At 39.9% G+C, this 27,455-nt stretch overlaps 1 protein-coding gene across 1 annotated transcript in view; it reads right to left on the bottom strand.

The window, feature by feature from the left end:
* Positions 1–6,414: 6,414 nt before the first annotated feature.
* The window catches only part of SPATA17 (spermatogenesis associated 17), a 73,816-nt gene continuing 52,775 nt past the window's right edge, over positions 6,415–27,455 (bottom strand). Inside the window, 1 exon segment of the mRNA XM_081904283.1 lies at positions 6,415–6,562. Coding sequence (XP_081760409.1) covers positions 6,482–6,562 — 81 coding nt within the window. The 3' untranslated portion in view covers positions 6,415–6,481.

Raw genomic sequence — 27,455 nt, 5'->3', positions numbered from 1 at the left:
TCCTGCTCTGCAATATGCTATAACTTCTTTATAAGAGCAAGCTCAACACGAAACAACCCGGGTGTCTCCTTAAACAGAGGCCACCTCTTAATGGCATCTCTCTCTCTCTGTGAGAGCCAGTGTGGTGTAGTGGTTAAGAATGATAGACTCATATTCTGGGGAACCAGGTTCATGTCTCTGCTCCTCCACATGCAGCTGCTGGGTGACCTTGGGCTAGTCACACTTCTCTGAAGTCTCTCAGCCCCACTCACCTCACAGAGTGTTTGTTGTGGGGGAGGAAGGAAAAGGAGAATGTTAGCCGCTTTGAGACTCCTTCGGGTAGTGATAAAGCGGGATATCAAATCCAAACTCTTGTTCTGTGGTACACTGTTGGCTTGCATTGATCAGAGAACCTTTTAAGGTGGCCATGCATCCTACTTTACAGAGGCACTGTCTAAATATGAAGAACCATAAGAATGAATGGGGATTAGGGGTCAGTCTCAAAGTTGCCCATCAACAGCTAGCAGCTGAACATCATACTGAGCAGATACATAGGTTAGCTAGTCACCACCTTCCTCCTACTGACATGACAAGTACTTCTGTTAAATTGTACTAATAATGCCCACATTTGCATCTATATGTATAATATAGCACATTAGTCCTCTTTCTTGGTGATAAGCAAGCGCCCACTCTAGAGCCTCTGTATCTGAGCATATGCTTTGAGCATTATGTCATAACCAAATATGGGAGGTGCTTTTACCAGAAACGTGTGGCAAACATTCGGTTTCCATTATTCTCTCAAGCTCCCTATTCGAAACCTCTAAGAGGAACTGTGCAATTGGGCATTCATGCATAGCTGTGACATCTGCTTACACTTGAGCCTCTTTCTTTTACATCTGAGCCTCTTTCCTAGTGAATCTGCACAAAGCTTAAGGAAAAGAATATTGGTAAACCATGTAAAAATCAAAGAAAGATGTGTTTGTGGATGAATGCTAAGGGGTGTCATCCACAACCACCCATGCGCATTGTTTTTATAACTGCCAAAGTGGGGAATTTTGCCGATCTTTAGACTTGTATGAATTTCCGTTACTATGTTGATTCCTAGATATATTTAGCTTAGGCCATTCACATCTTCGCCTGTGGTGAACCTTGACTCAAACAAGCGCTGATGTAAATGTTACAGGTATCTGCAGTCACCTCTAGCTCATGCTTAATCAGTGCAAACCTGACGTTTTGGTATCTAAAGTCCTTGTGCAACGCAGTGGCGTAGCGTGGGTTGTCAGCACCCGGGGCAAGGCAAGTAATTTGAGCCCCCTAACCCGTGGATTTGTGCCCCCTAACCCGTGGATTTGCACCCCCTAACCCTAACCCCCAGATGTTGCGCCCAGTGCGGCCGGGCCCCCCTGCACCCCCCACGCTACGCCTCTGGTGCAACGAACTCAGCTGGTAACTGCTTCAAGTTACATGATCATCACAGGGGTGGTCCAATACATTTTGTTGCCTGAGCTTTGAACCTGGAATTGTGTGTGATCTTGCCCTTTGACTGGGCTGGTATATATATATATACCAGGGTATATATGGTATATATATATATGGTATATATATATAGGCAGGGGTGTGTCACAGGCTGTTTATCACACACTGCTTTAATCGCCAACAGAGTCCAAGGGCTTAGGAGGAATGACCAGTGCTGCCTCCCAGTATCTGCTGTCTGAGGTGACTTCCTCATTCTGCCTATAGTAGGACTGGTTCCTAGTGCCATGGTGTTCTTAAGGAACAACTCAGAGGGTTGGGAATTGAAAGCACTGCATTACAGTGGTTTCATTCTTCCCTGCCAGATTGCTAGTAATAAACTAAAGCTGAATCCTGACAAGACAGAGATGCTATGGGTCAGTAGTTCCCAAGTACAGAATTACAGTACAGTGGTACCTCGGGTTACAGACGCTGAGATCCAGCACCGAGGGCCTTCTGGCAGTTCCCTCATTGCGAGAAGTGAGGTTACAGGGAACCAGACAGAGGGCCTTCTCGGTAGTGGCGAGTCCCTGTGGAACGTCCTCCCATCAGATGTCAAGGAAATAAGCAGCTATCTTATTTTTAAAAGACATCTGAAGGCAGCCCTGTTTAGGGAAGTTTTTTAAATTTAATGCTGTACTGTTTTTAACACTTGATTGGGAGCTGCTCAGAGTGGCTGGGGAAAAGTCAATCATGGCTTACTTTGAACTAAATATTAGAATGCATATAGAAATGTATGGTTTGTTTTGTTTTGTTTTGTTCAGATAAAAAGCTTAGAATTCTGAAGGTAGGTTTTTACACTCCAAAGCAACACAACTGGGTTAATGAATGCACTTGGAATCCTCCAGGTGACCTTAAAGGGTCCACCTTTGCTTTCCTGGGTCTACTCTTTTGAACGTTCTCACAATGCAGCTGCCTGGCCTGAGTGAGAACAGAAAAGTTGCTCTGTGCCAAACTGTGCTTTGCTTCTTCCACTCTGCTACATTTAATTAGGGTTTGTAATTAATCTTCCTTGTGTATTACACTATGTCCAACCATCAATATTAATAAAATCTTTACTTACTTTAAATACTCTGAAAGATTTTATTTGGAGAGCTGGGCCATCTGGCCCTCTCCACCTCACTAGGATAAGTTCCTGGGTAAAACAGCTTCCATCTGTTTCTGAGATTCTTGTGTGGTATTACACGAGGGTAAGCCTGAAGAGGGATTTCACCAATATAGTAGATGAAATAAAATTGGCTCCCTCTAGAGTTCCTCCTTTATTACATTGATAAAATCCAGCATCCTTTTTTTTAAGCGTTCGGTAAGACCACACACACACACACACACACACACTTACTTTGCTTTACTTATTTGCTTTACTTGCATTCAACATTGCTTCCTTATAATCAGGAGCTCTGGAATACTGAGGTAGTAATGAAATTTAACAACCCGTCTATATCATCATTGGAATAAATTGTGCATTTTTTTTTAAAAAAGAAGTTACTTTGGTTTGGGGAGGGGAGAGTGTTGTAAGTTGGATTTTTTAATTTTTTTATGTGGTGGTAGTCTTGCTTTTTTGTGCCACAGACTGGAAAACAGAGCAGGGTATCGAGCAATATATGTGACCCATAAGGATGCATTTGGACCTCCAAGGTATTCTAAATTGCCCAAACATTGTCTTCCACAGCTTCCATTTATCCATATACCATATTTTTCTGTCTATAAGCTGGCCGCATGTATAAGACACCCTCTATTTTGGAGGACTCCAATTTAAGAAAACAGGAGGAGATACTATCTGTGTATAAGACGAGCCCAGATTTTGAACACGAGAGCAAAAAAAAAAAGTCTTATACACGGAAAAGTACAGTATTTGGTGATTCCACTGCAGTTACTGGCTTCTGTCTTGGGGCAATCACCTTAATTCCCCCTTTCTACGGAGAATGGGTTGGAGAAGTTGCCTTGTGCTGTCCCATTGATGAAACTAGGTTTAGGCTACTAGTTTGTAACTCTGGTGAATACAGAGTAAAGATGCCACAAAAATTTAATGTGCCAGTCGTTGGTCTGTTATTCTTTACTAAGGCATAATTTTTGGTTAGAAAGCAGAAATTGTGTGTGTGTGTGTGTGTGTGTGTGTGTAGAAGGTATCAGATTCAAGCCCCAGTATTGCAGGTAGCTGGGCTAGAAATATTACTATCTGCACTCATGCCAGGGTGACAATACTGGGCAAAATTGACCACTGTCTGATTTAGTTTTCATGCATTAAAAAACTCCCATGGCACTTTAAAGTTTAGCAAATTTATTTAGGGATAAGGCAGCATTTGCCAGTCTAGTGTTCCAGGTGTTTTGGACTACAAGTCACACCAGTCCAAGCATTTAAAAGCCACCAGGCCAGGTTTTTGCAAACTAGGGTCCAGTTTGTAAGATGGACGAATTGTGGCAACAATGATTCTTCAAGCTTGTGAGAGTTGTTCTGGAATACATTTTATATCCTTGCAGGCATCCACATTATGCAAATTTTCTTACCTTGCCAGCATCTTGGTAAAGACTCAAAAGGTCACAAAGTTTCTGATTTACTTAGAATGAAAGAAGGCTGTTCTGCAATGGATGCGATTTTGCCATGACTCGTATTACCAGGAAATGTGTAAACGATGGGACCTTGAAACTGCCATGGTGCCATATATTGATTCATATATCAGTTGTCACCATAAACCATAATTATAACAAAAGGTAGAGGTTGAATAATGGGCAGGAAGAGTAGTTTTGTTTTATACCATGGTGCTCCAAAGATGCTTTTGCTGACATTTTAAAATGTTGTGTGCTTGTGACAATGACTTGGCTAGCCCCTCTATTGCTCAGGTGTCAGTCATAATATAATGTCCATCATAATTTTGTCCAGCTCACAGTTAAAACTGGTCTAGGGTGAACCTACCCTGGTTGATTTGGGTAAACTGAGCTATTCCACAATCACCAAATTGGAAAAGTTGTTTTTTCTCCCCTGAACCTGTTTCCAAAATTCAGACACTGTTGTTCTCCTGGTAGCATAATCAGTAGTGAGATGGGGAGCTAATACCAGAATAAACGAATAAAAGCATTTTAAATAAATAACTGAATTGCCAATTGAAGAACCAATACTGCTCTTTAATCAGAAGGAAGTGGAAGTGACACTAAGGGCCCTTTTGCACTCTTCTTCTTTTAAGCTATTTAATTGCCTCAGTTGTGGTTTAACAACTCCTAGCCGAGCAGTTAGAGGAAGGATTCCAGCCTTCAACTTGCAAAGCGGTAGTTGTAGTAAGATATGCCTGGAGGTAGACATGGGCATGAATTTCTGAAATAAATAACATCCATATCCATTGCTTTTAAGTGCACTCTTTCCTACAAAATTACATTAATGAAAAATGGGTATAGTGTAGTCATCTCCTAAGTCTGTCTCATAAAAATCGCAGGCATATTTTTGCACATGGAAAGGATTATTAAAATTGCCCTGTTTGGAAGGAAGAAAAGAAAAGAGATTGAATAAAGGCTACACAATAGATGAGTGAGTGGATTAGAGTGAATTGGAAGTACTCTTTTTAACCTTAATATATGCAGAGTATCATCAGCAACTGAAAACTCCAGCAGCTTCAGTGATGGCTTGCTTGGCATAGGTTATGTTTATCTTGGGGTCAGAGATATTTAAAAGAAACCAAGAAAGAAAGATTAATCTGATAAAGGCATTGCCAGTTCTAATCGGACTGATGGGAAAATGTGGTAGAAAGATAAGTAACAACACAGGGTGAATTATCATGAAGAGATGAACTACCTTGAAGCTGGAGCAATCAAAGAGATAGCCCTCACATCTAAAAATTACTATGGCATCCCTTATTCATCAACACCTTTGTGCGAGTGTCTTCTGTTCAGCCCCCTGAACAAAGAACAAAAGCACTCCGATTTATTTGGCAAAATTAACTTGCTCAGGTTGTGTCCCTCACTTACCAGAATTAAAGGACCTTCGTTTCCCGTTGCAGGACATAAATACAAAACTTTCAAAAGTTTGAATTTGATCAGCTACTCAAAAGTACAAAAAGACAGCCAAATATGCTTGGAAAAAAATGCCTGACATATTTGATTTGTACTGCTGTCATTTAGAAAATGATGTATGTGTTGCACCTGCCCCTGAGAGCTTGATTCCTCTGTTCTTTGTGTCTGAGCTGATGTTATCTGATGTTGCCTGATAACTGTGGAAGTTTGTAAAATAATATGGCTGAGTCTACCCTAGCATTTAAGAATTTGCCTGTGTGTGGACAACTTTTGTGAGGGCTCTTCACCCCAGTTCTATGTACTAGGAATACCTAAGAAGCAGACAAGGGGAACAAGAAAATTCTATATTGACGCTAAACTGGTGACATAAACCCCAAATGCCCTCTGTACCCGTGATAAAAAAGAGACAAGGATCAGCAATAGAGAAAGAGTTACTATAGGAGTAACAACAGGAACTGAGAACTATGTGAGGAGCCGGGTGGACAACATGACTACTTCCCATGGTAGCACTGACATTTTCATATATTTAGGAATGGGGTGCATATATATTCACCTCATGGTGCTTTGCCAATATGAGTATTACATCACATTATGAACTGATCATTTCAATCACAGGGAGATGATAATGCATTATTAACAGAGTAAGCATTTTTTATTCATTTATTTTCTCCACAGACAAAAGGGCTACATCTCTTACCTGAGTAAGTAAATTGATCTAATTCTTGACATCGTTGAGCTTATTCCACCAGTTACTTTGATCTGCAATCTTGCTAACAGAGAAAACGGACTAGAAATACCTACAATTAAGAATTTCTGAAGATGGAGATCTGTCTCTATGGATGTCCTTCACACACAAAATGTGGCATGATGTAACTTGCTGGTTGCTTAGAACCATTATTTCATAAGTAATTGCTTTGCTTCACATTTTCAAAACAAAAAAACCCCTTTATTTCAAGTGTTTAAAAATTCATAGACTGGGTTGGTGGAGAAATTACACTACTGCTCCGGCTCTGGAATAGGCTTGGCCAAACTTTGCAAACAGAGGAATCGATGGTAGCACGGTTAAGAAGTCCTAGAGAAAACAAAAAGGAAAAATTAAATTGGAGCATTTCATGTTATATTGACTTCAGCCCAGACTGAATGAAACTTTCTCCCTGATAATCTCCCAGTGCGTGACAGTGTAACAATACTACACTTTCTCATACCACTTACTGGCTGCAACTGAACATCCTCACATGAATGCGTGCATAAAAAGTTAAACGTACATAGGTCTAAAAAGTGCAGTTGATTGACACCAACAAGCCCCAAAGGCTGTGTAATATGAGCCTACATAGGATGGATTTTTCACATGGGTATTCTATTCAAACTTATTATGACTGCATGTAAACATCTGGTGGAATAGACATGCTGGGTGGATGGAGCAGGAAGGCAGGATTCTGTTTCCACCTTGTTCATGGGAAGAAGATGGGCAATCTAGTCTGGCTTTTTTTATGGCGTGTGTTTGTGTTTTATATCATGGTTGGTTTGTTTTTCACTTCAATTCAGTTTAAAGAGATCTACAGGACAAACACTGCATGAATAAATTGTCCATAGAATCATAGAATCACAGAGATGGAAGGGAACATGAGAGTCATCTAGTCCAACCCCCTGGAAAGCAGGAATCTTTTGCCCAATGTGGAGCTCAAACCCTGGGGGGGTCTCATGCTATGCCGACTGAGCGCTCTCTCTCTCTCTCTCTCTCTCTCTCTCTCTCTCTCTCTCTCTCTCTCTCTCTCTCTCACACACACACACACACACACACTTTTGGATTTTCCAGTATCTTAGTTTAACATGTAGATTATACAGTTATATATTATACAGTTGATTTTTAAAAGGAAACACACATTCAACTCATTATAACAGTCCGACACATACACATTGCAGAATGAAGAGAAAATGTAGAATGAACCAAAATAATGTTCCTTGTCACCTAACAGTTTCAGTGTTATCAATTTCTTATGGTTGATTTAATTTGAATCTTTAATTGTCTGTATTTATTAAACAATATAGTTTCAGTTACATCTTGTAAATATTTACAGTATCCACATACTCTCTCTTTTTAACATTTCTTAATAAAAATCAGGATCCAATGATCTGTCACATTCCTGAGTACACCAGTGAGCACTTAAGGGAGGGAACCAAAACTCTTTCCTGGCTCTATTGCCTCAAATGTGATTAAAATTCCAGCTTTGAATCAGTCCGTAGACTTGGCAGTGCTTCAGACTAGAACTTCTGGCTCTTGCCCTCCGGCAAAATATTGAATTTTGGCTCTGATTCTGTATGGGCTATCTATGTTCATGTTATATCACACCCTACCAGATTGTCTTGTATTTAATGTGCTGTTTTGCATATCAAGTGATGGGAGATGGACAGGGGCTACGTGGGCGATAGCCAGAGAGGCAGAATAATGTCCATTCAATAAACAGACTAGCACCCCTTTGGCTTCTGATTCTTTACAATATATTTACCATGAGAGCTAGAAACTTCTTCTTTTTAAAATACAGCTGTTCAGGGGACGGGAGGGGAGTTGTGCCAGATTCCAATAATGTGACAGACCCAGAGAATATACACATTTCTCTTTATCCTGTACTCAATGAAAACAACACTTGTCAGCCGCTCTGTGTTCCTGATAAGAATCATGGGCTCTATTGAGGGTATGAGACGAACATCCCATCATAATTAACTTATTAGGAAATCAGAATAAAATATGAGCAGGAAAACAGCTGTCAGCATTCCTCTCAGAGTGTACCTCTGCTCCTACCACTCTCGTCTGCATAAAACAAGGTCCAGTCATTTCTGATCCCCAAAATAAGCACTGATTGGAGAGAGCAGACTGCTTTTGCTATTAGGATGACTTGCCAGACAATAACAACCAACTGCCAGAATTAGCTCCTTGGGACAATTTAGGTGCCTTTGAAGTGAATGGCTTTTTGAGCTGGAACTAAGCCCACGCCCGGCTTCAAATCCAAGTCAAAATGACAAAAAGGAAGTCCACTGCGCCATTCATTCCCTCAGCGTAAGATTACTTTATGTTGGCAGCTGTACTGCTTATCTTGTTTAAAGGCTATTGCGCTACACACTCACAGCCGAGTATTCAAACAACTGGATCTGATCATGGAGACAGAAGTTGCTGATTATATATTCCTACTGTTCTTCTGAATGGTGACACTGTTCTGTTCCTTTTGTTCTTTTTGGTAATTGTAGTGGCAGTAGTGATCAGTAGCAGGAAAAGAAGGAATTCTAACAGGGCTGGCCCTACCATTAGGTAGAGCAGAGTGGGAAACCTGTGGTCCTCTAGATCAGGGTTTTCCAAATTTGGGTCTCCAGCTGTTTTTGGACTACAACTCCCATCATCCTAAGCTAGCAGCACCAGTGGTCAGGGATGATGGGAGTTGTAGTCCAAAAACAGCTGGAGACCCAAGTTTGGAAAACATTAGTCTAGATGTTGTTGGACTCCAGTTTTCATCAACCCTAGCCAGCAGAGTCAATGGTTGGCTCCTCACCCCTAAGGCTGAGTGAGGTGGCCTTTTTTACCACTGGACTAGATTACCAACTCTACAATTTATGATTTTAGGTGTCATGAAAGGGAGGTAAATTGTTCTAATTTTATTATTATTTTTACTGCCATGAAGCGGGAGAGGTGCTTGTCGACTTTTCTGCCTCGTATGCCAAAATAACTTAATCAGCTTTGGATACTATGCACTTTGACTTGAGAAGGTGCACTATTTATTCTCTGCCTCAAAAAGCAAAATATTTTGGGCAAGTCCTGAGGAAGAGTCAGTGCCAATAGAGCTAGCAATGTCAGCAGTAATAGCTTTCACAACAGAACACTCAAGCCTAGGCCCACTTAATATTTCAGTTGGTGATATTAATTAAACAACATGCATAGTTTGTAACATGACATGAACCCACCATACTATTTTCCCATCGTTAGTAAGTATCTGCAGCGTTCTCTGAGGAAATGAAATGTAAAACCCTGGGGCATACAATGCAATCTGACAATAGTCACTCTGCGTACCTTATCCCAGGAAAAAAGTCATCCACTAGTTTAAAGCTCTAACCTTTTTCTTTTCTTTTTTTCAGTTTCACATTTTTTGGGGGAAAAGATTAGAAAGTACATAAAAGGAAAATCATCAAAAGAAAAAAAAAACAGTGGAGCCATTTCAAAATGTTACATTATTGCAAAACATTCATCATATCATTTTTTTTCCAAGACAACCATTTTTCTGAACATGGGGTGACAAGGAAGTTGGTATTTCTGAATCAGTAGCATATGAGATAAAGTCTCACCAGACTGTGCAAAAGCGTTCAGGATTTCCCACATCCTTGGACTCTCAAGCTTTTCCTTGAGGTAAGCCTAACAGCAAGAGATGATGAGAGAGAGTTTCCTCCTTATACTGTGGTGTGCCTGTATTATATCCAGGAATGCACTTGCCTGTGCTATTTAAAATATTGCTATAATAGAAGGCCTAATAAATTACAGCCTGAATAAACATGCCCAAAGAAACCCAAAGCTGAATGATAAAATTCTGAATCCTTTTTTTGAGCATTTTCATTTTCTGATCCCATTATCTTCCAAGGGATTATAGTCTACTACAGTTATACTGACAAGATTTAACTAGACCTAGGGACCTTTTCAATGTATTGACAATTTGACTGCCATGTGGGCTAATTATCCCATACACACAATTCAACAGAAGGCAGCAAAGAAAATGATGACAGGGAACAACAGTTTATAGACTGTTGCCCCAATCCAACAAATACAATCTGATGCTCCAATCCAGGTAGGTGACCTCAATTCATGAAGGCAGGTTTATGATTGAATATTCTAATTTTGGATGGGGAATCATGAATGCAAACAAGTGCTGCATTAACAGTTCTCCCGCCTGATCCAGCAGCGAAAATTCACTTGCTTTGTAAGTAAGCTGTTCTCCCCCCAACTCTCTTTTTGGCATATTCTCCCCCCTGTTGCTCTCATACGCCTTCAGCTTGACGAAAGACAGTGTGTGTATATTCATTCAAGGAATGACAGTAGTCTATTCAACCTGGCACGTCTCCATGCCAAGACAAAAATGTGATGGCTTTTTTATTTGCAAGATGTTGTTTGCAGATGATGCAGCCTTGGCAGCACACCCCAAGGAAGCTGTATAGTGACCCATCAACCATTCTGCCCAAGCCTGCCTGAGTTCAGCCTCACCATCAGCCTTACAAACACCAACATCTTGGGTCAGGAGTCACCAGCACTCCACGTATCAGCACTGGTGATCCAGGTAGACAATTTTGTCAACCTGGGCTCCACCATTACCAGCAACCTTTCCATTGAGACTGCTGTAACTCTCCAACAGTTCGACCTTACCCCAATGATGCACTCTTCCATTGTCTCTTGAGACAGATGGATGCCAATAGTCACACTCACTCACTCACAGTTTGGGAGGAGTAGGCGGAGGCTGGATTTAGCACCTCCCAAACTGCTCTCCTGTCTTCCTGTTAAAGAGATGATCAGTGCAATTAAGATTTAAGGCTATATATGTGCATAAAGGTAAAAGGTAAAGGGACCCCTGACAGTTAGGTCTAGTCGTGGCCGACTCTGGGGTTGCGGCGCTCATCTCGCTTTATTGGCTGAGGGAGCCAGCGTACAGCTTCCAGGTCATGCGGCCAGCATGACTAAGCCACTTCTGGCAAACCAGAGCAGTGCACGGAAACGCCGTTTACCTTCCTGCCGGAGCGGTACCTATTTATCTACTTGCACTTTGATGTGCTTTCGAACTGCTAGGTTGGCAGAAGCAGGGACCGAGCAACGGGAGCTAACACCGTCATGGGGATTCGAACCGCTGACCTTCTGATCGGCAAGTCCTAGGCTCTGTGGTTTAACCCACAGCGCCACCCACGTCCCTTATATATATGCATAGCCCCAGCTGAATGCTGAAAAGCCTATTGCATGAGAGACCGGTTGTATCCAGCAATCTGGAAAATGCATATATAACCTATAGGTTAAGCAATATGTCTTATCATGTGATTACCTTTGCAAAAGGTTGGTCATTGGGCACCAGTTATCAGCCAGCACAGCCATGTGTATGCAGCATTTCTGCAGCTCAAAGAGTTCTCTGAACCAGGGCCTATACAGGCATGTGCCTATATCTTGATTTAAACTAGAGAGTTCAATATATAATATCTATTTAAATAATATCTGAGGTTTGCAATTGAGTGGATGCATGCATAATGGGTTTAACAGCAGGACCCACGTTTTTGAAAAATGAACTTTTGTACATGCATTATTTCATTACATTTGTGTCAAAATTTAGCAAATGGTACACATATTGAATGAGCAGGTGATTTATACACACAAAAGCTGCATATATATGAACTGAAGACATTTAACTTTAAAAAAATATATATGACGTCATATTTGTGTGGGAACAGGGCTTAGCAATCTACTTAAAGAAAAACCAGCCAGTTACAATCAATTCATGTATCATTGTGAGAAACAACATAAAAATGTAAGTGCCATATACTTTAGAGAAAAAAGAAGCAAAACATTAGATAGAAGGCAATACCTCCTAACTAAAGGGCCACTTGTAACAATATATAGTTATTTAGTACCTTTAGTCTATGTTGTTGTTGTTTTTTGGAAAGTGCTTTGGGGTTTTATTACAATCAAGCGGTATATAAATCTTGTGAGATAAATAATGATTTCATAAAGTGGTTAAGGAAAGTTTGCATAAATTGTACAGACTAGTTTCTTAGTGATGAATTTTGTCATAATGCCACCTTGCCATACTCCTTTTGGTGAGGAACAATAGCAAGCTTTCTTGCTAACCCAGCAAGATAGTAGACTGGTAAAGAAAAAGCGATTTATATGTGTTGTATGTGTGATATTATGCCACCAGACATTATACCACCTGATGGCGATGTGGAGTCCTGTTTTTCTCTTACCTGTTTTCCCGGTTTAAATTTACAATTTAAACTGAAACACTTCTTTGACGTGTCTAGATCCAGCCTTAGACAGGATTCTCAGTTTTAATAAATAATAATAATAATAATAAATTTTTACCCCGCCCTTCCCAATTCAGAAAACCGGGCTCAGGGCGGCTAACAATAAATTTAAAACACTTAATTGTAATACAACATAGAAGCAGCATAAAATACAGTATAAAATCATGAATAACAATAAAGTTCAAAGTTCAAAAATCAATTTGGGGGAAATCCATCCAATAAACATTAGATAGTCACCAGGGCTAGCTGGCTGAATTAGCTCCGTCTTACAGGCCCGGCGAAAGGAGGTTAAATCCTGCAAGTCTAAAATAACAAACCTTCTAGCTTGCGGGGGTGGGGTGGGGAAATGATGCATGTCACTTCAAATCAAAGTTTGTACAATCCTTATTTTATCCATGAAATGATTATAGATCATTTCTACATTTATCATTGGGACGCTGTTATTTAAAACCATGCAATTGGTAGACTTTGTTTTCTACTCGCCTGCCATATTCTTAGATGCTAATAGGAAGATGTGTATTCTTTTAAGAGACGATCCTTTGCTATCCTGACAACGTTTTTATTTTGAATAAACCACCCGGGAGCACTTCATGGCACAGATATTTGAGAAAGACACAGTAGGAAGTTCTGTTTACAAATCAATGGTACAAATATGGCTCCCTCCATTTAACTCTAGGGGTCCTCGCCCAAGTTTTCCCTGCAATCCTAATGCCTGTAATGGCAAAATTAGAGCTTTGAACTGAGAAGCCGCAAGACATTCTGTGACCTTTTAATGGCCATGCAGTGCTATTTAACAGAGAGAGGGAGAGAAGCAAACACGGCAATCTGCTATTAGGGCAAAATGTTGATCTAGCAAAGAGGGGCTTCCCGCCTAAATATATTAGTACTGGTTAACACTTCCAACTAGTACAAGGGCTTCTGACATGACAAAATGAGTAGAACAGCCCCTTCTGTCAATACAACACAAATGTCATTTCAAGTGCTCAAAACCACTAAGCTACCCTAAAAAGATTGATTTATCTGCTCCAATGTTTCTTTGGGGCAAACTTTCCTCACAACTGAAACCAATTAGTGGGCCTGGCACTTGTAGTGCAGAATGTAGGTCAGCGTCAAGTAATAAAAAAGTATTGACTTTTCTCTGTCTGTAAGCAGCATGAAAGGGGTGCCATGGCCTTGTCGTATATGAAAAGAGCTCCATTAATTTCACTTATTTCAACAAGGGCTGTCAAATACTAATGCTTCTATTGCACTTTTCACACAAAGTACATTGACACCACTCCTGGCCTCAGTGAAATAAGGTTTAAAATATTTCAGCTAGTGAAAGAGGCCTACACTATAATTTTCAATTCCCACTAGTACATTTAGACACCTTAAGTAGCATTGCTCACAAAAACTATTGAGAGAGATTAGATGGGATATTAATCATGACTAACAATTACTTCCTGTGGCCAAAGGAATCTAATTCTTATGTATAACCCTATTAAAATAATAATCCAGAATGTTGGGTGTTTATTTTTTACAGAGCAGGCAAACACTGTCAGTTGTGGGTTTTGTGTCAACAAACACCCACAAATCACAGCTAAACCACCTGCAATGTCGTACTACAATCCTGCCAGCCACTTGGTTTCCTTGCTTGGAATTTTCATGGTGCATTTTGTTCCCTGAAAAGTAGCCTTGTTTTTATGAAGACTATAGTTAGATTCACAATTACTTACAGCCATATAAACTCTGATGCAAGCTGAAAAACTCTCTGCTTGCAAATGCTCCCTCACTGAAGGAACTGTGATCTGCACACATAAAGGAATTAATTTCCTCTATCATATATGAGCAAGATATCTATGTGCACACCTGAGAACAAATGGGCATGTGGATTGAGGTAACAGTATCTGATACCATATGAGACAGAACCACTCAAGTGCCAGATTACCAAACAGGCAGAATAGGCAAAGGTCTATGACCCTGAAGCCTTTTAGGGCCCCCACAATAAAATATAAAAGTAATATTGATTTGATCTTAAAAGAAAATTACAATCAAGTTTTCTTAGTTCAGTGTTATCCCACTAAAATAAAAAACGTATTAGGGGATAATTTGCAAGAGGACCCCTGAGATTTCAACTACCTAGGGGCACTTTAACCACTTTCCATTTGTTAACATGAATTACTAATTCCATGATCTTTTTGGGGGGGAGGGGGAAAATTTCTTAACATGCTATCTTGGAAATATACCACTTCCTTGCTGCTTTGACCTTTACTCAATATATTTAGAATGTTTGGATAAGGATTTCCTTATATTGGACAGTGATTTTAGTAATTTAGTGATTTTTAGCAGCAAGACTGAGATTTATTTTAGCCTCTCTGAAGTCAATGAGAATACACTATTTTAATTCAAGTAGTTCAACTTAATTGCTTTATAGATGGGAATCTGTGTAACCTAAGTATTTGGAGGTGGTAAAAGGCCTCCCATTGTTATTAACAGAGTATGGATTCGATATCCCGCTTTATCACTACCCGAAGGAGTCTCAAAGCAGCTAACATTCTCCTTTCCCTTCCTCCCCCACAACAAACACTCTGTGAGGTGAGTGGGGCTGAGAGACTTCAGAGAAGTGTGACTGGCCCAAGGTCACCCAGCAGCTGCATGTGGAGGAGCAGGGAAGCGAACCCGGTTCACCAGATTACGAGTCCATCGCTCTTAACCACTACACCACACTGGCTCTAGTAGAAATCACCAAGTGAAGTCCTTACCAACCAACCACCCAAAGAAAGGATTGTTCTTATCATTCTGCCAAATAGAACATAGATTCATGAATGAAAACACCCACTAGTTACCAATGTCTTGTCCAGTTATAACAAACACTCACATAGTTATAACATAATCTACCAATTCATTTGCACATGAGTACCTTAGCTAAATGAAATCTTGGGAAAAGTTTTTTCTGAATAGGGATTTAATGTATTTCATTTGAACTTGAGGGTTGCCGCTGAATAGTCTGTACATGACGCTATGCCAAACCATATGAAATAAACCATGGCTAAGTGTGAACTGTAAAACAAAAAGAAACTGTGGCTTTATGATGTAGGAGGGCAAACTATGAGCATGTGTTCAGATGTGGCATTAAGCCAAGCCATGGCTTAACTCTAGGTAGCACGGCAGCAGCAAGATCTAGAGAAGAGTGAAGCTCCTGTGATTTTATTGTGTGTGTCCATACTTGGCCATGGTTTGACTTAGCACTACATGGTAACCAGGCCAATATGTCAAACCCAATGGCTAATTGCCTCCTTAAAATGCAAGCAAAGCTGATTTAAAAAAACAACCCCTCTGACTTAAAAAGGCTAGCTGACTAAAATGGAGGGCAATTTTCAACTTGCTTTAATGACTTTATAAGTATGCTTTGAATCAACTTATCATTCATTTTTAAAATACAAAATGATACTGGCTAGTCATCATGAAACAATGTTATGTCCTTCTGCATGATACTTTCATCATACTATTTTCTCTGTTTGATAGTCTATTTGGTTATTGACAGAGAGCATATGATAATATGCTGTACAAATATCAGGAAATTATTCGCTCAGTGGGAAGCCTGCTAACAACATTATTTTAATATCTTATCTTTCAGACAGAGGCAGAAAACATATTAATTGCAGCTTAATATATGCAACAAACATTTCATTATAATTTTACTTAAATTTTGACCAAGCCTCTTAAGAAATAGTATATGATACATACTTCTCTCAGTGTTGTAAATCGAGGCACTAGAATCAAACAGTCTTGTGAGAAATTATAAAAGACTTGTAATTACTGCTTCTGAGTTTGAATAATTACTTATCTGATTGTCTCTTTACAAGTGGCCCAAATTACGACTCTTAGAGCATTGTTAGTCTGTCCCTTGAGATGTCCCAAAGAGAAACAGTAAAGCTTACCTTGGAGCTTACCTCCACAAGCATTTTTGGGAGAAGGGGTTGGTTCGGCTTCAGATACACATCAAACCCACACAATGCAAATGAAAACCATCCTCTGCTGCATTGGTCATATGCACACTTGCAATGCAGAAGGGGATGAGATCCATATTTTAAAATAGAGCGATGTTGACATAAAATTCTCCCCAGGATAATAATAATAATAATAATAATAATAATAATAATAATAATAATATTTTTTTATTTATACCCCGCCCTCCCCAGCCAAGGCCGGGCTCAGAGCGGCCTACAAGCAATAATAAAAACAAGATGAATGATTACAACTTAAAAACAAAAATAAAATACAACATTAAAATAATGGAACATTAAAATATTAAAATGTAGCCTCATCGCAGGAGAAGGAAAAGAAAGAGAGAGAGAGGGGGGGGGGAGGGAATCAAATTGGCTCCAAGCCAAAGGCCAGGCGGAACAACTCTGTCTTACAGGCCCTGCGGAAAGAAATCAGATCCTGCAGGGCCCTGGTCTCATGAGGCAGAGCGTTCCACCATAACTGTTGTTGCAGCTTTTACAAGTACTAGTTTTGATGGCACTTGCTTCTGATGCTCACAGGATGACCAGGGAGGTAAGGAGAAGCACATCCAAATAATTGCCTGCCATACATATATGAACCAGAAGCTGCCACAACAAGCACAGCAGAGGTGGAACCATCAAAATAGCAGCCATGATGGGCCTAATTCCTCCCTTTTAAAGAGCCACCACTTTCTGTCCTCTTTAAAAAGAAGCATTCATTTATCACTACATTTATAAGCCTCCCTTTTCTTCTAAGGAGCTCAAAGTGGTTCTCCTCCCGCAAATGTCATCCTCACAACAACCCTGTGAGGTAGGGCAGGCTAAGGGATGGTGACTGACCCAAGGTCAGTAAGCTTCATGGCTGAGTGGGGATTCAAACCCTGGCCTCCCAGGTCATAATCCAATACTAACACTATAGTACACACCTGCACACAACCGGGACAGCTTGAAACAGGCTGTCAATAGGAGGTCCACTGGGGGTTAGAGGTTGTGAAGTACAGAACAGTAGAGCAGAGAACAAATCCCAGGTGAGTCAAATGAAAGCAAGCAGCGTGTTATTTATCACATGATATCAGAGAGGCTCAACACGCAGAACAGTCAAGCCTTGCAGCTTTCTCCATCATGGATTTGTGACAAGTCTGGAAACTAACGGGGGAAAGTCCACTTCTACCATATAACAGTCATTTTGGGGCATAACTCCGAGTGGAATCCTGGAGGCTTGCTTCTACACACACACACACACACACACACACACACACACACACACACAATCAAGATTAATAATCTAAGAGCCTTCTGCTGGATCAATGCCCATCCAGTCCAACTTCCTATTCTCACAGTGGCCAACCAGGAGCTTAGCATGGCCGTACTCTCTCCTGCTGTGGTTTCCAGCAACTGTTATTCAGAAGTGTGCACCCCAAAGAGTGGAGACAGAAGATGCTCACCATACTTAATAATCCATGATAGTCTTATCCATGAATTTGTCTAATCCTCTTTTAAAGCCACCCTAGTTGGTGGCCATCACTACTTTTGGAAGCAGCGAATTCCATAGTTTAACAAGAAGTGCTTTCTTTTGTCTGTCCTGAGTCTTCCAGCATTCAGCTTCGCTGGATGTCCGAGAATTCCAGTGTTGGGAGAGAGGGAGAAAAACTTTCCCCTACCCACTTCCTCAACCCCATGCATAATTTTATTGCTTCTTACTTTCCTTTTCCTTAATTAAGCTTAAAAGGCCTAAATGTTATAGGCCTTTTAAGCTATGGCCTTTCCTCCATAGTTGCTCCACCCCCTTGATCAATGTGGTTACATTTCCAACTGTAAAACATATTTTTGGAGGTGAGGCAACCAGAACTATACATATTACTCCAACTGCACCACCACCTCAGATTTGTATATTTGGCAGTTTTATCTTCAATTCCTTTTTTAATTATCTCTAGCGTGAAATTTACCTTTTTCACAGCTGCTGCACAATATGAAATATCGACTTGTTACTGTTTGGGAAGATTGTGATGCGCAAGGTAAAGCATTCAAAAGTAAAGCCCTACTGAATTCAATGGGATGTATTCCTATGCAAGTGTGTATGGGATTGCAACCCAAATCTACGCTGCTCCTCCCCAAAAAATTCTGGAGCAATTTCTGGCATTGCCAATTTTTTATATCATACAGTTGCTTGATTAAAAAAAGAGTAAGATAGATTGCACTCAGGTTTATTCAGTAATAGTGGAAAGTGTCCAACACAGTAAATGTAGAGCTGGTTCACACATGCATCACTTGATTTATCACTGCTTGGTTACCCAACTCTGATTGACGGCTATATGTGTGAACTGTCTTATCTGAATAATGGACCAATATCCCTATGTATCCATCTTCTAATTTGCATAGGTCCAACGTACCTTACAAACAGCCACCCCTCCCCATTATGTGATCAACCCAGGGCACTTCCTAAACCATGAAATCTATTTTTGAATCAGCTGCCAAGGATGTAGAGAGATCCATTCTTGGTCACAGTCAGTGCTTTTTTCTGGGGGGGTGCAGGGGTACACATACCCCTAAACATTTTGTGAATCTAAGTTTGGCCTCATCGAGGGGCAGTATTTCAATATAAGTAAGAAAATGAGAGTACCCCTAGAAAAAAAGCACTGGTCATAGTTATAAAACACCTCTTCCTTAGTGATTCTTCCATCCTAACCTAAGCACGTTGTTGTTGTTTACTCGTGTCCAACTCTTTGTGACCCCATGGACGAGGCATGCCAGGCACTCCTGTCTTCCACAACCTAAGAACAAGCCTACATATTTATGTTAGATTTGGCAGGGCAAGAGTTAAGGTTATAGTGGATGAAGAGATGTCTGAATGAATTTTGTTTTGCATTGGTAGGATATTATAATATGTTTTCACATTCTCTTTTATATTTAGTGTTACTTTCCAAGAGCCTGTAAATTGGGGTGGGGTATACATTTCCGTGAAAATGTGGCCATAAGTTTCAAAACATTGCATTTCGCCCATTTGTCTTATATCATACACCAGAGGAAATGGCACTAGCTGCCTTATTTTGTTTTGGACATATCTAATATCTATATTTGAACCAAAATTGCCAAAGATAATATTCTATTTTTGGAACTAATGCAGTCTTTATTACAGCTAAATTAAATTAAGACAGTGATGTGAATTTCCTCACAAGCTATTTCATACTTGGATACCCTTGAACTTTACTGAATCAGAGCTAAAAAACAAACGTGCAGATGAAATTGTTGGATTGGTATTTGGAACTTATTGGCTATTGTAATTCAAGCCTTAGTTTAGTGCAGGGCAATTTCCAAAAGTATTCCTTATAAAAGGGAATAGATGGTCAAAAGCTTCATCTTCATCCATTCACGATTAATAAATGTCATTTGTCAAATATGAACATTTGCAAATGACTAATAAATATTTTTATGAAAAAACAAGTCTACCTGAAGTGGGATTATGCTTAATATATTCTGTGCACAAATAAAATATATTTCATTTAAACTATTTCCTCAAAAGTGAAGAAATGCAATATAAATATTCAGGTATTTTTAAATCCTTCAATCACACACATTCCACTATCATACAACTAGCAGAACTAAACAAAGGGTGTATAACAAGCAATACACTTTGTTATTAGTTCAAATCGTTAGTTGAATCCCAAGAAGCTCTCTGTGATGTCACCAATGCAGTATAATCATTGACAAAATCAAGGGGGTACCACAGCGAACAGGAAAATAAGGGCATGGGAAAATAAGGGCAAAGGAGGAGGGGAGAAGTGGAATTTAGAATAACAGGATAAAAATACTGCAAATGTGCTAACACGTCCTGAAATCCATGAAACAGGAGATAGTTCTTGGCATGTACAGTAACAAGCAGAGAAATGAGGGAAATATATTTAGTTTCAGCCCTGTGTTATTTAAGTAATAATTTGAAGGAATGAATTTGACAGTGTATTTGTCAATACTCATGCAGCACTTCTAAAGAATCATCATATAGCAGAATACCAGTAGAGCCTGTAAATTAGCAAGAACTTGGGATTTTAACAATTGTGCACCTTTCTACCTTAAGGAAATAAGAGGCACCGTGAAAATTCCCAACGTGATCCCAAGGGCTTGGGATTCAAGCTGAAATGTTTCTATTCTTGGGCTACTAATATATTTTGAACTTCCATTGTCAGGAGGTTTGACATTTGCAGAAACAACAAATTACACCCAATTTTGCTGAATGATATACAGAGGAATACAATCCGAATCATTCATTTAATTTAAAACCTCTGGTGAGATTTAAGACATCCATCCGCACACACTGTATCTCATGTGATTATGCCAGTATACATCAAACCCCAGTAATAACGATTCATATCCATATATGTGTATATGCTTTATTGCTACCTTTAGCGGGATTAAAAGCAGTATATCAAATTTTACAGTTGTGCTCCTTTTATTAGCTTCTTACCACTTGATCAGCTGATAGAGGCAATAATGAACACGCACGCACACACACACACACAAACACACATATCCACACAGACTGGAGTATGCATTTGCGTGTTCTATCTTAAGAATGTAATATTTCAAAAAACAGCCTAAGCTTTGGGGAAAAAACCAATTACAGAAACAGCATTAAAAATGCCAAGCACCGGGCAGAAGCAATTCTGGATCAGTTTAAAAAAGTGATTGATGAAACTCTAATCTGAGCTGAAGGAACAGTTTCACGACAAGCTGTGACCATTCCACACACTTCATTAGCTGCCATAATTAGCCTGGTGTTTCAATTTGTTAGAACTGGTGGGGACAATTTTACTCAGAATACAAACATCAAAAAGCAGGGTCTCTCCGACTTCAGAAGTGGCTGATGAGAGGCTTTCTAGTCTTTCTGTTAACGAAAAGATTAATTACAGCTGATGGGAGGCTGTACTCTGATTGTCACTCTGTCTATGTACATTACTTTTAGCATTAGAAGAAAGACATGGTTGACACTGCGCTGCTCAATCAAGCAGCTTCACATCAGGGCACCAAGTCTGTTTTAATATGCATGGTCTTGTATTGTTTGATTGACTTGTTCTCTACTTCTCCAGGTCCCGAGCTTTGTCACCAACTAGATTGTACCAACAGAACAGCAGGTTATACAGTGGCATGCAGTGCAGGTATAATACTCAGGACATCATTATTCCATTACAGTACACACACACACACACACACACACACACACCGTTCCCTATTAATATATCACAAAGCTTCACTTTACTTGTCCTGCTCTGTGTAAAATGAAAAAAAATATAATCTCCAGTCCTGGAAAAATGTAGTATTTTTTACAGAGCGGGGCAAGCAATTTATGCTAGGATAATCCTTTCTCACGTAGCACAAAGCCATCTTCACAGATACAAACGTTCATTAACTGACTCGATTTTGCACGCCTTTGCATTCTCACAAAGACTCGACAGAAATTTGGGTACTTTATTCTGACCGTTCCAATTTGATCGCTTGTCTGGCTTTTTGTGGAGCCTGAACCTAAAAGGTACCATCTAAGTTGAAGTCTGGAGCTATTATTAACTCAGCCTTGGTGATGAGCTACCCTTTCTGCATAGCTTGGAAGCACCACCCACTTCAGTGAACCTGCCTTTAACCAGCAGGGTTAAAGAATATATGTAATTGCAATTTTCTACCTATTATTTACAGCAAACAATAGTAGTAACCGCTACTAGCCCTGCAATCCAGACCACAACACACCCAGTCATGTCTCCTTTCTCTGTTGCTGGGCCCAGAATGTGGACCTTCTTCACTGGGGAGGGTTCATCTTGTCCCTTCTTGCTGGCCTTCTGACTTAGCATTAAAACTTTCCTGTTTAGGATGACATTGGTCTCCAGCAGACAGATGTTAGTGCTTGCCAGCCATAATTATTTATGATCTTCCTCTTTGTCTTTTTACTTTGTTTTTATTCTGCCTTTTGTTTTTATTATAGTTGTTGGTGCCTCTTACTGTGGTTATTTTAAAAATGTTTTATCGCTGGTCTTTGTTGGTGCCTGTTCTTTTTGTATATCGCTTTTATATTGCATCTTGCTACTTCTGTAAGCTGTAAATTACAAATCCTTCATTCACTGACAATCACATATTTGAAGCTATTAGATCAAATTAATTTTAGCACAGTGCACTCAAAGAAATAGTGACAGATATCTTTCTACCTACAACAAGCACAACTGCATGGGCAGCTACCCTGGGGCAAAACTGGCTGGAGACCATAGCTAGAAGGATGGGCCAAAGTTCTGCTGGCTAAAACCGCATTTCCCCCCTAAGCCACTATAGGTTTTCCTCTTTCTGGTTAACTTTTATCCTGATTGTTCACAGATGACAACAAGCTTTAGCACATTTTGGTGCAACCAGCAGCACCCAAAGAACAAATCTGAATAACTTTGGGAAGAGGTGAGAAAGAGTTTGCAGTCTCTCTCTTTTGGGAGGTCTCCCAAAAATGTCTTGTTTGTAAACAGAGCATCAGTCTTGTTAACTATACATAAATTCTGCTATCCTGTAATCTCAGTAAAGAATTGTGTGGAAAATCTGCAGACTCTTTGACTTAACTTAGCAGTTATTAAAAGGTAGATTTTCTTCCCCTGCCGAAACAAGCTATTTGCCTGATTAAACATAGAAGATAGGTAACACAAGACATTTATCATGCAACAGATGAACGACACAGGATTGCTAGTTAGACAGTTTAATAAGTGCCATCTAATTTTTCTCTTCAGACTATATTTATTCTTCAAAGTCCAATAACATTATCAAAGCATGGCATTTTCCCACTGAGAAATTATAGAACTAAAAATAAGGTTTTACAAAATATAGAACTAGTTGCTTGACAATCCCTATTCAAATACATTAGAAAGTGCTGACAGTGCCTTTTCTCATGTAAATAACTTCACTGAATGGCTCAAAAAAATTTTAGTCACTACTTGAAATAATTCCTTCTGAATTATTTTCTCTGAGCCACCTTCAAAGGAGTATTGTTACATGGATCTTGTTGCCCGTTCACACAGGCAAGAATCCAAAGGTGCCACTGCACATGTGAAAGGCACTTCTGCTTTTATTGGCATGTGTGTACTTATTTTATTTCAGAATGAATTAATTGCCCTATGTTCAAGGTTTCCCCAAGCAGTGTAATAAAATGTGTATGATGTTTGTTGATTCTCCCTTGCAGCTTTATAAATCCACTGTGCCACATCCCATTCCAATACAAAGGGTCTCCCAACCCTCTTGAAATGCTTTTCAGTGGCTCAGGGAACAATAATTGTAGAGTTGGAAGAGGGGACGCGGGTGGCGCTGTGGGTTAAACCACAGAGCCTAGGACTTGCCGATCAGAAGGTCAGCGGTTCGAATCCCTGCGACGGGGTGAGCTCCCGTTGCTCGATCCCTGCTCCTGCCCACCTAGCAGTTCGAAAGCACGTCAAAGTGCAAGTAGATAAATAGGTACCGCTCCAGTGGGAAGGTAAATGGCATTTCCGTGCGCTGTTCTGGTTCACCAGAAACGGCTTAGTCATGCTGGCCACATGACCCGGAAACTGTACGCCGGCTCCCTCGGCCAATAAAGCGAGATGAGCGCTGCAACCCCAGAGTCGGTTACGACTGGACCTAATGGTCAGGGGTCCCTTTACCTTTTTAGAGTTGGAAGAGACCCTGAGTATCATCTAGTCCAATCCCCTGCAATGCAGGCATATGCAGCTCTCCCATACGGGGATTTAACCTACAACCACCTGTTTCTATGATTTTTCCAACTCTACAGTATCTTTTCCAAAGTGAGGTGACAAAAACTGTACACAGTATTCCAAATGCAGTTGCACCACAGATTTGTATAACAGCATTATGATACTGGCAGTTTGATTTTCCATTTCTTTCTTAATGATCCCTACCATGGAAGCTGCATTCTTCACAGCTGATGCACACTGGGTCTGCAACTTTATCAGGCTAGCCACTACGACCCCAAGGTCTTGTTCCTTCTAAGTGACCACCAGTTTAGACCCCATGAGCATATGTGTGAAATTGAGATTCCACCCTGCTAACATGCATCACTTTATACTTGTTTATACTGAATTGCATCTGCCATTTTACCACCCAATGACTCAGTTTGGAGAAGCCCCTTTGGACCTCTTCACAATCCCTTTTTAACAACCCTGAACAGTTAAGGATCATCTGCAAACTTGGCCACGTCACCCCTTACTCTAAATTGCTTATGAACAAGTTGAAACACCCAGGTCCCAATACCGATCCTTGGGGAACTTCCATTTCTGCAGCCCTCCATTGGGAGAATTGTCCATTTATCTCTGCTCTCTATTTCCCGTTACTTAACCAGTTCCACAAGAGGATCATTAAAAACAATTAAACACTGATAGAATTAAAATATCTATCTATCTATCTATCTATCTATCTATCTATCTATCTATCTATCTGCATAAACAATCTACTAAAACCATCCAAATAATTACAATAAAAACAGCATGGCACCAGTCCTTTCATTAAAAGCAGTTAGTTCCCAAAGCCTATTGAGACAGGACTTACCCTCGCAGAAGCCATGCTGGTTCTGCTTCAGCCAGGCTTGTTCTTCTATATGCTTGGCGGTTTTATCTTTATAATATTTTCCGCCAGTTTTCCCAAGACATTACAAAAACAGATAAATGTTATTTTAGTTTGGCACTGACAATACCAAGGTAAAACGTCTTTGCCATTATCAATGGAACTGCACCAGTTGTGCATAGCTAAATATTTTTCTTTTCAGCCTATGCAAGGAACTTGGTATCTGATTAATGCAACTGGCAACTCAGAAGAGGTTTCCCCTTTCTTGATACCTAATTAATTGCCAGTATTAATGAAATGAAACCATTTTAAACAAACAGCTAGACTGGCTGTTTTGCAGCATGCTTGGATCATCAATTCACATATACAGACTTCTTCCTGAAATTGCAGTAGGATGGACTGTTGAGCTTGAAAAGCATATTTTATCCCAATCAGTGTGCAAAAGTAAAATTATCCATAACTAAGCCATGTTTCTCTGCCGTACAGTTTAGCTGTAATGATCCCCACACACTGCACTCACACATCAATTATGATAATCATAATCACGGTCGTTAAGCTGAATGTTCATTATTATCAGGATGCTGGTGACAGCAGATTCAATCATCGGGTGCAATGGGCAGGCAGTCACAGTCCCACCCAAGTTTCTGCAGACAGCGTTGTGCCACATTAAGCCTATGATGTGTTCCACATCCCACTCCATTTCAAAAGCTGCAGACGGTAAAGGTCAACTTTATGTTCTATGCAATATGCTTAGGTTCTCTAAATCAATTCTTTGGAGTACTGGCTATTTTCATGCTTTGTAGATAATAAAATTCTATTTAGGGCCAAATATGCATGCGCAAATAAGGAAAGAGGCACGCATCTGTGTTGTAAGTCACCTATAATAAGGCAAACAGCAGAAAGCTCTACAAAGAATGCCACTTCCTTGTTTGCAAAACAAGGACATACCAAAAATTACTGCCATTAAAAGCCAGATGTCTTAAAACGCATACGAAAACTAATTCCACTTCAGATTAAAGGCTGTAGGCTATAATTTCTGCTTCAGTGAATATTGAGAGAGTGCAAGTGTTCTGACAACTGAAAGATTAGTTAGTATATCTGATCGCTTGTCTGTCCAGTTTCATAGGATCTATCAGTGTTGATTAAATTCATGGCATCTAGTGGTTTCTGGATCCTGAAACTTCGCAGTTGTAAAGGCAGTATTAGTCATTTGAACCAAGCTTTGAACCAAGGAAAATACTTTCGTCAAGTGTAACGTCTGAACAAAGCACATTATTTTATCTTAAATCTTTCAGATATATAGATATATAAAGTTGTTGGTTCATCTAAGTTTTAAGTTGATTTATGGTGATTTTTGTAATCTACCATGTAATAATTCTGCTAGTGCCTTGGAAATATGAATATATGATCTTTGCCAGTGGTCTGCTATCAACTTCGCTGCATGGACACAGCAATACTATCCCCTCCATCTGAAATATGCCAAAATAGGCAACAAATACTGAACCTAGAACTGCCACCACCTTAGCAGCAACCACTAGTATGGTTGTATCGCTAGTTGCTCTCTGCATGTGCACCAGGTACTCAACTGGTGATAGAGGAAAAAAAGCCTCCATTGCCTCCATTTATAGACATTGTGGCTCTATGTTCATTTTGGTTCAATAGACAAAGTTGCGAACATGTATTTGGTAGATCATTTCTATCCTAAATCAGACCTGTGACTCAGGCTCATGTCCTACTTTAAAATTTCTGCTTGGGTTCACAAAGAAGCTCACAATGCTATATTAAAAATTGAAAAAGAAATATAAAGCTATAGCTTTTAACTTAATCACAATTTCCCATTATGTCAGAACCACAGGCGTGGGGAACTTTTGGCCTATCAGATGTTGCCCATCTTCCCTAGCCATTGACCATGCTTGCTGGAGCTAATGGGAGTTGTAGTTCAGCAACATCCAGAGGGCCAAAGGTTCCCTGCTCCTGGTTTAAACAAACCACAGTTCTCCAAGTCTGGACAAAATGGGGAACCACGGCTAGCTTAAGAGCAAAAGTGGCTTTCAATTTTCTCATTGTAGGTGGAAATAAGGGAGAGGGGGAAGTACAGATCTCAGCATGGCAGGAAACCATGATATCTGTTACGTCTGAACTGAACCAAAGTGTGCTTAATCTCTTCTTAGGCTACAATTATTATTTATTTATTTTTTCAAATTTTAAAATTAATTTTTCAATTTTTTTTAAATAAACAAACAAATACACAAACAAACATAAATCTCAGCCTATTTAAACTACAGTAATCTTAGTAACATTGTTAAGTGATTTCCCCATATCCCCCTGCTTGAATTTCAATGTACCGTATTTTCCGCCCCATAGGGCGCACGGGCCCATAAGGCA

Source organism: Podarcis melisellensis (assembly GCF_964234715.1).
Source record: "Podarcis melisellensis genome assembly, chromosome: 3".
NCBI lineage: Eukaryota > Metazoa > Chordata > Lepidosauria > Squamata > Lacertidae > Podarcis > Podarcis melisellensis.
The sequence above is the reverse complement of the archived record's forward strand: the minus strand, read 5'-3'. Positions and strand labels throughout refer to the sequence as shown.